This window comes from Lycorma delicatula, chromosome 1 (genome assembly GCF_047948215.1).
Source record: "Lycorma delicatula isolate Av1 chromosome 1, ASM4794821v1, whole genome shotgun sequence".
Taxonomy (NCBI): Eukaryota; Metazoa; Arthropoda; class Insecta; order Hemiptera; family Fulgoridae; genus Lycorma; species Lycorma delicatula.
In genome coordinates, this window is record NC_134455.1 from 270,219,675 (window position 1) to 270,237,234 (window position 17,560).

The 17,560-nt window shown below is 29.3% G+C and overlaps 2 protein-coding genes across 7 annotated transcripts in view; one reads left to right on the plus strand and one right to left on the minus strand.

The window, feature by feature from the left end:
• The window catches only part of Kdsr (3-ketodihydrosphingosine reductase), a 67,464-nt gene extending 60,372 nt beyond the window's left edge, over positions 1-7,092 (plus strand). The window contains exon 7 of one of the 2 annotated variants that reach the window (XM_075377265.1): positions 6,789-7,092. In XM_075377265.1, coding sequence (XP_075233380.1) covers positions 6,789-6,811 — 23 coding nt within the window. In that variant the 3' untranslated portion in view covers positions 6,812-7,092. The remainder of the gene's footprint in view (positions 1-6,788) is intronic. The other variant, XM_075377253.1, reaches the window with a different exon arrangement.
• Positions 1-17,560, minus strand: part of LOC142331392 (erlin-1-like) — a 58,289-nt gene that overhangs the window by 9,656 nt on the left and 31,073 nt on the right. For all 5 annotated transcript variants that reach the window (XM_075377291.1, XM_075377284.1, XM_075377300.1 and 2 more), the window contains exons 5-7: positions 17,416-17,522; positions 16,169-16,320; positions 2,774-2,955 (exon numbers count right to left, since the gene is read on the minus strand). In XM_075377291.1, the coding sequence (XP_075233406.1) occupies positions 2,774-2,955; positions 16,169-16,320; positions 17,416-17,522 (441 nt within the window). The remainder of the gene's footprint in view (positions 1-2,773; positions 2,956-16,168; positions 16,321-17,415; positions 17,523-17,560) is intronic.

The window sequence follows — 17,560 nt, forward strand, 5'->3', positions numbered from 1 at the left end:
GCGCCTCCATTGTTGCTATGTGAAAATGCAGAGAGCCACATTTTCTTGGAAAAAAAGCAGCTGTAGTTTTCCATTGCTTTCAGCTGCGCAGTACTCAGAGGACTGAGTGATGTTGATACGGCCATTTAAGTCATTGTGACTCACGCCCCTAACAACTACTGAAAGAGCTGCTGCCCTCTTTCAGGAATCATTCCTTAGTCTGGCTCTCAACAGATACCTCTCCGATATGGTTGCACCTTCGGTCCAGCTACTCTGTATCCCTGAGCACTCAAGCCCCCTCACCAACGGCAAGGTCTCATGATTCATAGAGGAGATTCATTATCTTTACAGATTAATTTTAAATAAAAAAATTCCATCTGTTTACTTTCAATTTCATAGATAGACTTAACATTTTTGTTAATCTGGTTAAACGTTTTAACTAAATTTTAAGTAATAAGAAAGGTATCACAAATATCATCTACACATCTCAACCAAACTCCCAGTAAATAGTGAGATTTTCTTTAAGTTTTTATTTCTAGATTATCCATGAAAAGATTAGCAATTAATCTTTCAAAATCTTCAGTGTTTACTTAATACGAATGCTTGGGATTAATTAGATGAAAATTATTTTTAATAGAAAGAGTTGAGTAGATGCAATAATTTGGTACATTCATTTAATAACCATTTTGCTATAAATTGAAGTTGGAACATTTATTACAGAAATAATATGTTCCATCTAATTACCTGGTATATGTAATTTTTGGAGGCAATACACTTTCAGCACAATTGGGTCAGAAGCAATATACCCACCGGGTTGGTCTAGTGGTGAACGCGTCTTCCCAAATTAGCTGATTTGGAAAGCCGAGAGTTCCAGCGTTCAAGTCCTAGTAAAGCCAGTTATTTTTACACGGATTTGAATACTAGATCGTGGATACCGGTGTTCTTTGGTGGTTGGGCTTCAATTAACCACACATCTCAGGAATAGTCGAACTGAGAATGTACAAGACTACACTCATAATATCATCCTCATTCATCCTCTGAAGTATTATCTAAACGGTAGTTACCGGAGGCTAAACAAGAAAAGAGAGAGGGTCAGAAGCAATAACCATTTGGTTCTCCTTTGAACCCAACTAATTATCCAGACTGTTTATAACCTTTCTACTTTCTAAAATGAAAGCAGGAAGTTGAATTTTATAAATCTTGATTCATAAAAAAAGGTTCAATTATAAGACCATATTTCAAAGTTAATAAGAAGAACGTTATAATAAAATTTACAAATATCACCATCAAATTTTATCATGAGATATGAAATAAAATATAAAACAATATATAAAAATTTCCATTACAAATTATGGCTGGCGAGTTGGTTTAGCGGTTAGAAAGGCAATTTCAGGTTTGATTCCCAGTAAGTGTCTACCATTTTTCATCATTATTTCATTCTTCTCAACTTCATTAAAATACATGTGTAACATGTCATATGTAATATTAATAAAATGAAGTAGCTAACATAGAAGAACCATTAAATCTGTAGTCATTTGATGTAAAAATCAGAATTCCAAATCAAGAGGAGCTTTTATAAGAATTATGATACACCTCAACACCAATGGGAAAGTGTCATCATCTTCAGGAAGGTAAAATAAGAAAAACTTTAATAACTCTGTTATACATAAACATAGACACTCTTATGATTAATAAAATGTCTAACAGTATGAAATGTGTTGTTCATATAAATAAACGTTCATATACGTAAATGTTCATATAAATGTACGAGTTCTCAAATTATAAACTATGAAAATTTTATTTTTGGTCAATATCTACTATAATAACTTACGTTTTATTTTTTAACTTAACAGATTAAATTAAAACATAATGTTTAATTAATTTAGTATTTTGTAAAGAAAAACTGACCAATTAACCTTAAGTTATAAATTGCAAAAAAAGCATAGACTCGATCATTAAAAAAATTATAGATTTGAATAGTTAGCACCATTAATTCCATTGTCATAAAGTTACAAAGCAATATTTTATATATTTCATGTGCAGGCACTGCAGCCTGTTTTACAACCCAATGATGACTGTACATACCACCCACCCTTGCCATTTCATGGTAGCAAATTGTTTATTTTAATAAAAAAAAACTTTGCTGATTCTGTTCTTTAGTGTAGATAAGAGTTTATAATTTTCATTCCTTTTTTTCTGTTTTTCTCCGTTCTTTCAAAACATATTTTTAACAACATTTCTTGTCAAAGCTAAGTTTACTTCTTTGCAGGTCCTTAGTTTATTAACTAAACTAACATTATTAAGTAAAAAAATAAACTATGTATAGTATTCTAATTTTTTTGTCAATTATTTACAAGAAATGTCATAATATAAAAAATATAAAAATGTATGTATATCATACATTTTTTATATATCATATTTCGATGATTTTTACATTATTATTAAAATTAAAAATATTTCTTCAACTGATCACAGTCAGAACAATGCGCACTAAAATTCTGAAACTGATAATGGACAAGAAAGAAGAATAATGTAAAGTAACGAGCCATAAAGTACACTACAATGATAGCATGCAGAAGGGGCATCAGTGAAAGTGGTTGATCAAAAGTATGCAACACTTGTCATTTTATCTAAACTACTTATTACTGATTTTTGGAAGTAATACTGATACTATTTAGTATTTACTAATACTAAAATGTTAATACAACTGTAAAGATAATTCTTTAGAATATAAAAGGATAATTTAGAGACTTAATTAAACTACATCATACTTTTAAAAAATCAGATCCATTACCTTCTATCTGTGCAATTCTCTGTAGTGATTCCTTTTCCATAATTTTCTGTTCAAACTGAATTTTTGCTACTTGTGCTTCTTTCTCTGCTTCAATTATGGCCTTTTTCCTTTCAGTCTCTGCATCTTTTTCAACAACCTTTTGGTGATGAGTAGAAATCAACAACTTTGTCTTTTCTCCTTCCCTGGTTAAAAAACATAAAACTTACTACATTATTAACAACAAACTATCAATGTAATATTTATAAGGATCAACAAAAAAAAAAATTATTTATCAATAATCAAATACACTAGGTAGAGTCCAACAGATTATGGTCTTTTCAAAATAGTTCCAATCGACCTGTATTTGCTTGGCCTGACGTGTGTGGCAGTGATGTGAAAACAATTTTAAATTATCTTCATAATAGCCCTTAAGTTGGACTATGTGGAGGGGAAGTATACATTATATGTTTTGTCAGGTCAAATATTGGAAACAGCATTAGCAATGTGAGGTTATCATGCTGTAGGTGCTAACAAAGTGTATGCTGCTCTGAGCATTATTATCGAATGCATTTGGTAAGAATCTTCAAAGATGTTAACTAATATTGCCTGGTAACTGTTTTATGCATAAACATTCATGTTGAAAAACCATTTCACAGTAGTGCAGTAAAAAAATTGCCATTATCTTTTTCACCCACTGAACAACTTTTGTGTCAGAAGGTGAAGATGATTTCCAAATTGTGCTAGCCCGTTTGTTTCCTGGATCATAGAGGAGCTAACTATCATCACCAGTAATCCCGTAATCTAATTCAGTAATAATAGAATTCAGATAAGTCTCACAGTGTTTGCTATCAGACACTGAAGCTCTTGACACACATCTCTACTCACAACAGCTTCTGTTCAAGCAAGCAGGCAAGATGGTGAGTGCACTACAATATTCCACTAGTATATATCAGCCAGTCCATCCAATGTTACTCTGCAATCTTCTCAAATAATGATACAAGCAGTATTAATTATTATCTTGCTTACAGAAGTGGCTGGACCTTTCTGCTTTATGATCGAAACCCTCCTGAAACAGTTTAAACCACTGAATTCTGATCAATAGTGGAAAAACATCTCTGCTCCAACATTATATATATTTATATAGCAGATTTCTATAGAAGGAGACTAAATTTCAAAGTTGTGTACTGCTCTTCATGAACCAACTCAGTCTCGCTACAAATTGAATATCATGTTCAATATTCTTGCTACAAAATTTCAGTCACATACAATCACACTTTTTCTTTCTCTCTTTCTTAACTGGACGTCATAAAATCAATTGAATGTTGTTTTCTGTTACAAGGATTACATGAAAAATAATGTGATAAGGATCTGATAATCTATAGTGACACAAGTAAAATCATGCTGCAAAATTTTTATTTTGCAACAAACATATTAATTATTAAATATTACTGTGATAAGTTATGGAAATCATATTGCAAATAACAGTAAAACCACATCTAATTTAATAAGTTTAATTTAATAAATTTTTTTGCATTAGTATTTTAGTGGTTTTTTTTTTCAGTATGCAAATTACTTTATCACAACAAAAAATTAAAAATACCTTTTCTAAATCTACTGTCATGCATTTTATAAACTTTTGGTGTAATAAGCACCTCATGCCAAGATTACTAGGGAAAGTAACAGATGAATGGTTTTCTGTTGTTTTCTTCTCTGAACCAAATATGCTTTTGCATATTACAGGTCTACCCTACCAAATTCATGTGATATTACAAGTAATAATGATATAAGTAATATTTCTACTAAACACAGGGACTGGTTACATAATTATTTTCAGAAGAAATAACTCTAACTGATGCCTCTTTCATTGTTGATGCTTCACATGAATCATAACCACAAGAAAGACCAAGACATTTAATGTAAAGCAACAATTAATGTACCCCTCTTATTATTGTAAATGATATACAAACATTGCTTCACTCAGTGGGGGGAAAGTAGTAAATAAGTAATAAAATAAATGTATCTGTTAACTAAAAACTATGAAGTATCATTTTAGAAAATACCAGTCAAAAGTGGAAAGTTAGCTTAAAAACTTTCAAACATTGAAACTTACAAGGGACATTCTAAGTTTCATTTAATATATTATTTATAAATTGTAATAATAATTATATTATTATTATAATGAACAGAAAATGAATACAATAAATTTTTGAGAGTCACACAAGCAAAAAATATGAAGCTAGTAAATGATATAAAAAATTTTGTAAATGATCCCTTACTGAGTATATTGTTTAGATAATTAAAAGTTATTAATAAGTAAATTTGTATGTCTCTGATAATATTCAGAAATCATTAGTTTTGTATGCAGTATCTGTTTAAAAATAAGTGTGGTTTTGTGTTTGTATGTTGAAGTTTCATTTCAAATTTATTTACAATACTTAGTTTTCTATATTTTTGCTAATTTTACAATACAAAAAATATTTTACTTTATATTTAATTATTATTTTAATCTGAATATCGTTTAGAAGTCTCAAAACACATTTTTCTTAATTTTTTTTTATAATCTGTTGTTTCACCCTTTTTTAACAATTAAAATTAAAATTTTTCTGAATGATTTAGAATTTTTTTAGTAATATGTATGTAGACTTTACAGAATATATTTATGCAACATAGTTAGCAGATGTTATATCATTTTCAAATGTTCAATTTCATATCATTTTCAAATATTCAGGTAGTCTTCATTTGAAATGGAGATGTCTGAGTTGTAATACATGAATATAACAATGAGAATTTTAAATGAAAAGATTCAAAATATTTCTTTTTTTTTGTTTAACCTCTGGGACCAACATTATTGTACTGCTTCAGGGTATGAGATGAATGATTTGTAGCGTGTGTGAAAATGCCATGCCTGACCGGCATTTGAATCCAGGACCTCTGGATGAAAGGCCGAATCGCTACCACTCGCGCCACAGAGGCTGGCTTAAAATATTTATCTGAACTTCTCAATATTTACTCAAAGACAGGTCATTTCAAACAGTTTTTGCCTTTTTATAAGGAGATTAGGACTCAATGCATAAGAACTCAAATGCTGGAATCTCTGTATCAGCCTCAGGGTAGAAAACAAAAAGCCCTGGTTACATAGGGATTCTATTTCCTAATCAATAAAAAATTCATTTATACCTACAAAGGTAGAGCAATCTCTGCAAAACCATAAAAATGCTTTAAATGAGCTCTGGATCCACTGAGTGTTATTTTTTACATTTATAATTTCAGAGAAAGTAGTGGAGGCTCAGTTAAAATCAACACTTATGTAATCGTAATCGCACAATAAGAGTAATAATATTTTTTTATTTCTGAACAAAGTTCCTTTGACACACAGAGTGGAGACGGATTGCTGAACCAGCAACTTGCTTCTTGTTATCTGCAATGTTCTGTTCCAGTACACTCTCCATTATACACTATTGTGTTTACTCTTTCTAAATTTTGATGAGTCATACTACATATATATTTTTTTATGTAAAATAATGCCTATATTCATTTTGAGCAATCTATAAACAAAGAACAGTCTGAAAATGTTTTCCACTGCTTAATACTAGCTTCTTCCTGAATGACATAGTCTCTGTACACAGCAGTAATTAAATCACAATCTTTCTCTAGTTTTCATCCAATAACAATCCTTTGAGATTTACACACACACACACACACACACACACACATATATATATATATATATATATATATATAAACAATGAAGATGTGTTGGAAGAATCTTTTAATTATATAAATAACATTAAACAAAGGTTTATACACATTATATATCAAGCTCATTAAAGTGAACTAAATCTTTAATGCAACATTTGTATGTTTTTCTGGATGCATTATCCAATTACAGTAAGTGTGTAGGTAAGTACTACTGGTAAGGTAGGTAAGGTTTTGCTGTTGCTCTTCATCAGCTAATTGTTGAAGAAGAAGAGGATGAATTTCAATCCACACTGTCACAAAAATTAATGCTCATTAAACTGTTTGTCTGTCTGTATAGATTGGTTGGAGCAAGAAGAATGATGAAATTCTATACAAACACTTTGTTTAAAATGATAATGTGATCTTGCAGCTCATAAACAAAGATCAACACTAAAGCAGGTACAGATTACAGATATTCTTAAAGAAGAAATAGTGTTTTTAAATGTTTATTTTGATTACCGACTATCATTTAGTTTTATTCTATTAAATGTACTGTAATTTTTCAGTTTTTTGTCATTTTTAAGAAATTATATTTTTTATAACACAGTAACTTAATTTCTCTTCTATAGTTTTTTCTGAGTTTCTCATTACACTTTTTTTAAATGACATCTTTTACAAAACAGTACAGCAGTAAATCTTAATTTCTTTCAGATAATTTTTGTAAATTTTGATTCTTTTATTAACAAATTTCTAATTGATGTGTTTTTTAATAATGCATTTTTGTTTATGTTTTACTCATACATTACATTAAATGCATGTTCTAATTATCTTTTTAATTTTACTTAAATAAAATTATTTTTTTGTCTTTTTGTTAAATGTAATTCTCATTAAACTTGAGAATTATATGTTCAGTACCATGATAAACCTTTTTTAATTTTCTAATTTTTTTGAATTTCTGATTACCTGAATTCGGCCTTTCAAAGGTCAATCCAAATAATCCTTCTTCCACTGATTGTTCAGTCCCATAACTAAATTAATAAGTTAAAAAAATAATAATACCACAACTGCAATTCTAAGCTATTCTTTTACATATCATGTTTTAGCTTCAGGTACAAGTAAAATACCTTAGTATTGCTGATGGTGCAAGGTGTTAAAGACACCTTTTGCACCTATGAGCCCACTGCAAAAAAAAAAACTGAAATACTTAGATATTCTAACCAATTTTCTTCAAAACATGTTCTACATTGAAGATCAATGGTGGTAGAAAGACTCAATGGTCAAATTGATGTATGCCTTGGTTCTTCCATCAATTTTCTTGAATTAATAAATATAAGGTCCCTCCCAATTATAACAAAATTAAATATGGTAAATTTAATAACCGATACAAGAATAATACCTATGAACATTATCGCCAACACAATATTAAAAATATCTTTGCTGGAAACTTAAAACAAATAATATTTTATACTCTACACATAAAATAAATATGGTTTGCATGGATTGGGTAATTGTTTCACACATAAAAATTTGGATAATGGTAAATTACAGCTGTTGTCTGAAGTGACATCAATCAGATTTAAATTTTATGTACATGCATGTAGGTTAAATGCACATATACATGGATCACATAAAAATAATTTTATTACTTAATTATATTTATTATATTTTTCAGAAGTATATGATGTAAAAATATATAGATCACCTAATATGAAAAAACTTTTATTTAAAACATAAGTATAATAGTATACAATATTAGTGCACAAAATTACAATGCAATAAACTCATAATTCTCAAAACTAAAATTTGTGGAATTTTTAATTACTTTTAGACAGAACTATTTTCAAGTTGGTTATTCCGAAATTTTAGACAAAACAAGATTACTCAAGTTATAAACTTTGTTATTTTCCTATTATATATTTTTTTCATGTCAAAGCCTTAATAACCAAACAGAGTCTTAATTAGCACTCAGTTAAAAGATTTTGACTTGATAAATTTTTTTAAACTCTGCGTCGGTGTGTTTAACTAAGCTGACAAGAATACCTAATTTATAAATAACTTGATTTTTCACTTACAGTACGAGTGCCTGAATGAATAATTGTTTTATGTATTACAATTTATAATGGGTGGAAACAAACATAACAAAATAAGAAAAACTACATCAATAAAAAAAAAGTAGTATTTTCTCAATCCTTAAAATATAAAGATAGAATTAAAAGGAACACATTTGAAACAAACAAACAACAAAGTACATACACAAATGAAAACTGCCAAAAGTTTAAGTGTAGAGCACTCTCTACTGAATGAAGGGAAAAAATTATTTATACTTATAAAATTTAATTGAATTCTCACATCGGCTGAACTATTAAACTATAATTCTAAACTACACTGAGCTTTCACCCCAATACCAAATTACATTATCTAGTAGATAGATATATTACCAAAACACAACGATAAAAAAAAAACATTCTTCACAGAGACTGACTTACAAAGTTGATTTTATGACATTACATTTTGCAGAATTGTATTTCTGGCAAAGGACAGTCATCCAATTTGCCATACTTCTCTACACCATTGTTTCATGAAGCATGTGAAGAAAAACCTAACAGCAAATGATATTTATTGCAACTATAGGAAAAGTAACATTGATTGTCAAAAGTGTCTATATCCAAATTTACTGGATACATTGTATATATTGGATAGAGCTTAAAGTAGATTTATTTAATTAAGAGTACCCAAGAACATGATAATACCCTTCTACAATAAGGTATGAAGTTCAGGAGTAAATATACTGGTATTGGAAGACCGATAAATCATTGAAGTTTACTGACTGATAAGCACAACCAAATGAAACACCCTACTTATAACATCATTGTATCTGCATTCATGAGGCAAAGGAGCTTTAAAACTTCTGCTGAAATAGTGAGAGATTATTGTGTTTTCATGGAGTAATTTAATTCAACATGTAAAACAAAAAGCTTCTGTGAAGGAAAATTGTAATGATAAACATCATGTGATTTGGTAAAGTCTGACACATAAAAATGTACAATGATCTCAACAAACACCCATTGGAACCGTACACTTGGGATGTTCTGCAGAACAATTATGAAGCCTACTCCTAAAGTAATATCGTGGAAAGAATGTTGATTGGTTGCATTTTTATTGAACATATGTACGCCATTAAAAGCTGATATTGACATTGCAAGGAGAAAATACTCACAGATCTTTCCTAAAATGCCTGCAACGAGCTTAGTTAAAAAAAATGCTAGTAACAAGTCAAAGAAAGTTAAGAGCAGAATCCAACATCTTAAGAGCTGTTTTTCTAAAGCAAGTACAAACAATAAATCAATGATCACTGGCCTTATTTACCATTTATAATCTACCTGCATCCTGACTACTGTTACTCAACACACATGTAGTAATCTAAAACTGATAAAGATCACATTTTGAATTCTTTTAAAGACAAAATCCATACTTTGAACTTATCAACATAAAGAAGACCTAAAAATTAGTTATAAGCAGTTTCTTGATAACTCAAAAGTACTTTGGAAATTCTATTGGTTTTTAAACAAAAAAGCAAACTTATGTTGTTTTAATAACTGAAAATTTTAATCCATAGTTTCTCCCAACCTGCCACTGGGTTAATCAATTTTTTAAAGGAAAGCTTGGCTAAACCCATGGAACATGAGGAAATATATGTTGCAAAAACATCATTAAGAAATATATATTCATCTACTTATAGTAAATGCATAACTTATTTACATATATTTCATAATATAATCTATTTCTACAGTAAATAAAGTTATATGTAATAAACTGCTTTCAGGAAAATCATTGTCTAACAAAGATAGCTTGGAAATTGGTGGCTCAATCTTGACAAGGAAAACCTGATCATTGAGGTATCCCTGAATAATTCCAATATGTCACCACCTACATCCTATTCCTTTTAGAGTTTTTAATATATATCTCATCAAACATGTTTGTATTTTATTCATCTTAGTAGAAGAAATCAGCAATAGACAAAACAAAAGAAAGACAGTCTGCACAATTGGGTCGGAATGAATTTTTTAAAGGAAGATCTCCACAATGGAACCTATATTTGATAATCTTTCAGCTATTTTCTTGAGCTGGTACCATCATTATCACTGGGTGTAGTATTATATACCTTAAGAACAATGTCAGGTATGTTACATAGAAGGATTTGCAATTCTGTAGGTGTAAAGTCTCATATTCAGTTATTTATTTTCATGTATAGCCTGTGGTTGTTATATTTAACAAAGGTATTTTTGTGACTTGCATTTTCTAATGGACAGTCTTTGCAAAATAATTATGTGAGTGGATATATTTAACAGATACCAAAACAGAATAACTAACACAAACTTTCCTCTAACCTCTATTAAATACCCAGTACTAGTCAGATAAATGATCTCTAATTTTAAGTACAACCTACTTGATTTTATAGATCCACCACATACCCTTTCGTTAAAAAAATATATTCTTTACCTAGATCCTATTACATGAAGCATTAAATTCAATACCTGTTACTGAATAATGGTTAGATATTTTCCCTAAGTAATATCCTAGCCATCCTTCCTATTTGCTACAACCACTGTACTAATGTAATACATAGAGCTATTACACCATTTATTCAATAACAGTCCTATACATACATTACGAATATCCAGATGATTTTGAAAAGAATTCCTCTGAGCACAAACTTGACAATAATGAACATTGACAGTATTCTAACTGTCCCTTTCCACCTTAAGTCAAAGTTGAAATCTGTCTATATAAATATTTGGTTGACAGCACTGGGGTTCAGTAAATATAAAATTTCTTATTTATCCCCATAATTAAATTATAGTATGCTGGAGAAAGTTTGCGAAGACAAGCATGAAGTAGGTGTTGAATGACTTAAGTTTTTTGATTTCTGTGAAAAGGTTCATCCTCATTTATTCTTTTAAAATTTATTTAATTTATTCTTTCTGGACTTTTTTTTAAAGTCCAATTTATCTGAAATGAATTATTCTAAATTTTTAAGTCGTTCACAGCATGGATACAAAATTCATCTCTATATACAACTCTGAGCTTCTTCACTTTTCTATATGTTCTCATCACACAGCTTCTATGGATTTTTGAGGTCCAATGTAAATCTTCTTTCCTTGAGCCTGAATTAATTATGTGTGTGTGTATATATATATATATATATATATATATATAGTAAATGCATAACTTATTTACATATATTTCATAATATAATCTATTTCTACAGTAAATAAAGTTATATGTAATAAACTGCTTTCAGGAAAATCATTGTCTAACAAAGATAGCTTGGAAATTGATGTGCGGAGCGGTGTATATATATACACGGAGCGGTGTATATATATATATATATATATATACAGGTGTCCCACAAAGAAACGGACACTTTCAAGACATATTCTACTAACGAAAATAATGAAAAAAAGTTTATGTAACATAGGTCTGAAAACGCTTTGTTTTCAAGTTATAGCTAGAAAAAGATTTCACCTGGATTTCAGCTCTTCTAATAAAAAGAGGCCCTATTGTTACGTTTGGGACTCAATTTAAGGAGTAAAGTTGGTGGTTTCCTATTAAATTTGAACTGGGAAATAGGATAAAACATGTCCCAGAACTGTAACTCCAGTAGTTTTTAAGATATCTGACATTACACAAAATTTGGTGTCAAAAACAACTTTTTTTAGGCTTGTAGCATTAAATGACTAATAAATCCATAACATTTAGTAACAAAACTTTAAGAGAATTTAATTCTGAGAAGATTAATGTAAATACAGCCAATAAAAAGTAAATAAAACTTTAAAAGATTGGTTTTTTATTGAAGCAAAACAGATGAAAAATAGACAGAAAATCGTATTATTCTTTCTGTACCTAATACATTAGAAATTTATGATCATGAAAACATCTTACCTTAATAATCTCAGAATTGTCTAAGAGATCAGTCAGAAAATCTTCAAAGTAGGCTTTAAATATTTATACAACTCTCTTTAAGAAACTCAATCAGGACAGAGCTTAATTACCCCTTTCTGTACTGATCCTGGGAAATGAAACTTAAGCTTTGAGTCTTGCTAAATACCTTCGCATTTTGTAAAACTGAAAGGATTTCCACCAAAGAGAATTTTTCCTGTATATTTTATTAAAATTTTTAAGTGATGCAATTCTAATAAATACAAAGAATTCTTACACTCTTATTTTAATAATTTCTAATGTTTTTATTGTTAATAAAATTTTTAGCAAAATTATATGAGAGTAAATGTTTGTCTGATGAGAAAGTAGTTTTCATCATAATATTAGTAAAATTATTCTATTTGGTAATATAGTGAGTTTAAAAGAATTACTACATTTAGTGTGGGTTTGAGTTCAAATAATCATGCTTATATCAATGTAGAAGGAAAAGATATACTGTAAACTTAAGATGTTACACTTTGTGGATTAAGTTGATTGATGCGACACAATGGCTCAATCATCACAGCATGGAACGTTTTTTATTGTTATTTATTGTTGACGTATTTTTTATTTTTTTGTGGCACTGTTTGTTTGACACAAATTTTAGTGGACTGTAAATAAATTAGTTCTTATTATGCTTTTATTGTTGTGGCTCAGCTGGTTCCATACACATTATAAAAACATAGAAAGTAAACACACAGAATATAAACAAATGAAGTATTTCACAATCTCATCCATGCTCCCCATCTTGAAGAGGTTGCTTCAAAATATCACATAAATATACACAAATAATAATGACGACATTAACAAGTTAATGGCTAAAGTTTTCTTAAAAGGAAATTGGCAAGAAACATAATTTGTTGATTGGTCTCTTCAATACACCATTTGAAGTCTTGACAGTGACAAGCCTAACTTTGTTATCTTCTGATGATGAAGTTCTACAATACGAGCCATTTTCCATTGTAAAGGGGGAAGAGAGTCTCTTCCTTGATGATAACCATGTCACCAATGCTTAAATTAGGTGAAGAAGTAATTCACTTCTTTCACTGCTGTAGTCCATTCAAGTAGTCTCGTGACCAGCAATATTGCAACAACTGTTGGATTTGTTGCCAATGAGATAGTTTATTTGCTGGAAGATCAGATATGGAAGGTTCAGGATTAGTTGTGAGTACATCACCGATCAAGAAATGAGAGTTGTTAAAGGAGAAAGAACGGTTGGGTTATCTGACAAAGGAACTAATGGGCGTGAATTTATGCCCTATCTGTGTTAATAATGTTACAAACTGAACATAAGTTAAAACTGATATCTTCATGATAGCTTTTAGGTGTGTTTTGACAAGTTTGACTGACAACTCCCATAAACCTCCAAAAATGTGGAGCCTTGGGTGGTATGAAATGCCACGTTATACCCTCTTGAGATAGAGAGGTTAAGATAGAACTCTTACATTTCTCGTCATTCTGCAACTCACAAATCTTGAGATAAATCTTCGAAGTGCTGCCAAGAAAGACTCTGTAGTAAGATCTTCTACTACTTCTAAATGTAAAGCCTTTGTACTAAAGCACATGAAAAGTGCAATATAATACTTCACTGGTGTAGATCCTCTTTGTTTAGTTAATTTAACATGAAATGGACCACAATAGTCTCAAATGGACAAGTCTACATTCAGAATATACTTTTGTTCAAATAAAACTGTGGATAGTGCATATTATAGTTTGTTTCTACTAAACACTACTCAGGCAAACCTTTCTAAGGGTATTATGTTGTAAGGTAAGGATAAATGTTTAGAATATCCCTAATAATCAGCTTTTCCAACTATTAAAATTATCACCTTTGAAATTTTCAATCACAATAATTATTAAAATTATGAATACAAAAACCTCCTTAATAGAAAAAGGCACCTCATTATGCGATGCACATTAATTTTTTATCATTTATTCTTAATTAAAAAGGTGTGGTATGAATCTTTTGTTGGATAAGTTCTCTCTGGAGATCACCAATTTTAAAAATATGAATATTAGTAACAAGGAGGCTTGCCTGTATGTAGTAGTCCTCTTTCAAACTATATAGAAACTGCATTAATTCACCCAAATAAACATTTACAATAGTAAAGAGCATTATGTACTTTTAAACACACACACATAATTTTTTCTTCACATTAATAAGCATTAGCAGTGAATGATGTGCAAATAAGAAAGCCAAACCCTTCTTTCTTTAGAGCTTCTTTCTTATAAGAAGAAATTTATATTTTTATAAATATAAAAGAAGAGATTCTTTTATATTAATACTGTCTTCTTCAAAGTAGTTCCCCAAAGATGCGAGCAAGATACTTATGGCAATGTTTCTTCTTCCAATCCTAAAAACATTTATAAAAAGCAATTCTGATATAGCCTTAAGTTTACTTAGCGATTACTTTCCTTTTATTATTCTCTTATTCGGTGGGAATAATAAAAAATTGCAGGATACCACGTTTGGCAATCAAGAAGATGAAGGCTGCAACATTGGTAAGGTGTCATTTTTGAATAAATAATCACAAATTAATAGCAAAGGAAAAACTGGAGCATTATCATGGTGCAAGATCCAAGAACTGTTTGCCCAAATTTGTGTTTGTTTTCATTGGCTTGCATCACATAAATAGCATAAAACAGCTAGAAATATTATTTGTTGACCACACAATCAAGTGATAAGAATTCTTACCAATCAGATTAATAGGCATCACCATTGTAATTGAAATTAACAATAAATAGAATCTTAACATTTGATTGAATTTTGGATTCTTTTTTTTGTCTTGGTTCTTCAGGAAGCTTCCATTGAGACGACTGGACCTTCATTTCAATAACATAATCGTACAACCACATTTTGTCACCTGTTTTGACATGTTTAAGTAATTCTGAGTCACCAGCAATGACATCTAACAAGTGTTCTGTGAGGTTCCTTTTTGCTGAAAATTTGACAGTTTCGGAAAAATTCTTGTTGCTATTCACTTCACACCCAAAATTACAGTAAAAATTGTTTTACACAAGCCATAAGAGATTTTCACCTCTTCTAAAAAATTTTCTAATAGTGATTTGACAATTTCTGATCACAGCATCCTTTATTCTGTCAATATTTTCATGGTTTGTTGAACTGTTAGAACATCTAACACTTTATCTTCTTCATGACCCTTCTTGAAATTGTTTGTTATAAATTCTTGGTAGTGACGTAACATCTTCACTATTCTTTATTCTATTTTTAACACAAAATTTAATGTAATCACTTTCAAACAAAATAAATTGTAACTTATAATAAAATATATCCTAATTATTCAGCAGCCAAATCTGAATTATTAGTCATAATAGATGCATAATATGGGTGAAAACATAGTTATTTATTAGATATTGCTGCTATTATGTGGAAAAAGACTCAGCTGAAGACAAAGGGTGCAGAATTTCGAAATTCTTGTAATTTTTTATCACATCTCTCATATGCACAAAGTTGCCGATTTATTTTATTTCTAAAACATATTAACAGCAAATATTATAAATTGTTTATAATAAAATAAACAAAGCGTATTACAGTATTTTTAACTTAAATACTTCTAAATATCTTGCGTTCTGAACATGTGCAAATAATTAAAAACCAATTACCATAAAATGCTATCAGGTTTAAAAATGTAGAGGCCAATTTTGGGTTATTTAATCTTAAACAAATTAAAATTACACCATTATATAAGATTCAATGGTAAATTAAATAAACAAATAATTTCTTAAATATATACTGACATTAATTCATAATTTTTTCTAATAGTTTCTGGTATTTTAGGTTTTGTCACTCGAACAGCTTGTACTTGCAGACCAGGAGACATTTCATTTAAATCTCTTTGTAAAGCTTGTTTTAAGTTTTCATCAATTTGGTCAAACAAATCGATATAAACCTATAAAAAAATAAAATAATAAACAAGGTTAACTTTATCCTCATACTACAGCCACAAAACTAATAAATTTATACTAATTATGTGCAATGTATGCCAATCCAGCACTATTTTTTAGATTTTTTCACAGAAGTAATTCATCTACTTCTCAAAAGTAATGGGCCCAAAAAGAGAGAGATTGTGAATCACCATTAATCAAAGAAAAAACTCAGCATTAATAAAAGAGTAAATGAAATCTTTCTTCAAATAATAAAACGTAAGCTGGGATATCGGCTTTAATACTCTTGTTTAATCATACAGTGCCACCTAGCTCTAAATGCTGCAAAAAATATATAATTAAAAAATATCAAAATATAATACTTAAATAAAGTGATGTTCTATAATAATTCCAACATATTATGCTTTTAACTATCATAAATACACTCTTCTGTCACCAACTGAACACAACATAAAGACCTAAAATTGCCAATCATTGTAATTACATTAAACAAAACTACCAGGAAAATACATAACAAAACCGCAGTACATAACAATCAATTCATATGAGCCCTGTCTGTCAACAATTTACTGGTAAGAAAAGACGACTCAAATGTGCTTAGACCTCTTTCTCTACCCTAATATGTTATACAAAATCTTCTGTCACACTGGTAGGGCTCCTTCTAGAATACTCAACTTTAAACCATAACAAACACTTCTATTAATTCTAAATGTAAAAGTTTAAATAATTCTCAATCTAAATTCTGCATTTATTAATCAGCAAGTCTTAGTAAATGTATCCTTTTTTTGTATAAATTTTCTACAATTGTTTTTACTTGCTCAATTTAAAATCTTGTTAAAACTGACTCTGTTGATTTTTCTGCCAGACATGTTACTTTTATTTAATGATGCATCATCAAATTCAGTTTTTTGTTAACCTATGAAACTTAATTTACAGTTTTCAATAAAAAAAATTAATACAAAAATAAATATAGAATATAATAACTAGTACAACTAATACAATGAAATTGGTACAGTTTCTTAAATAATACTTCTGTGACATAATTTGTACAAGTTATTATAAGCAACTAACAATAATAAATATGTATATTAAAAAAATACCTCATGAAGACTGTGACTGCTACAAAACTGATTTAATTCATGATGAACTTTGTTGAAAATTAAAGTCTTATCATAATCAGCAGTATAATTCCTCACAATATCATAAACTGAAAAAAATATACAGCACTTTACATAAATATACAAA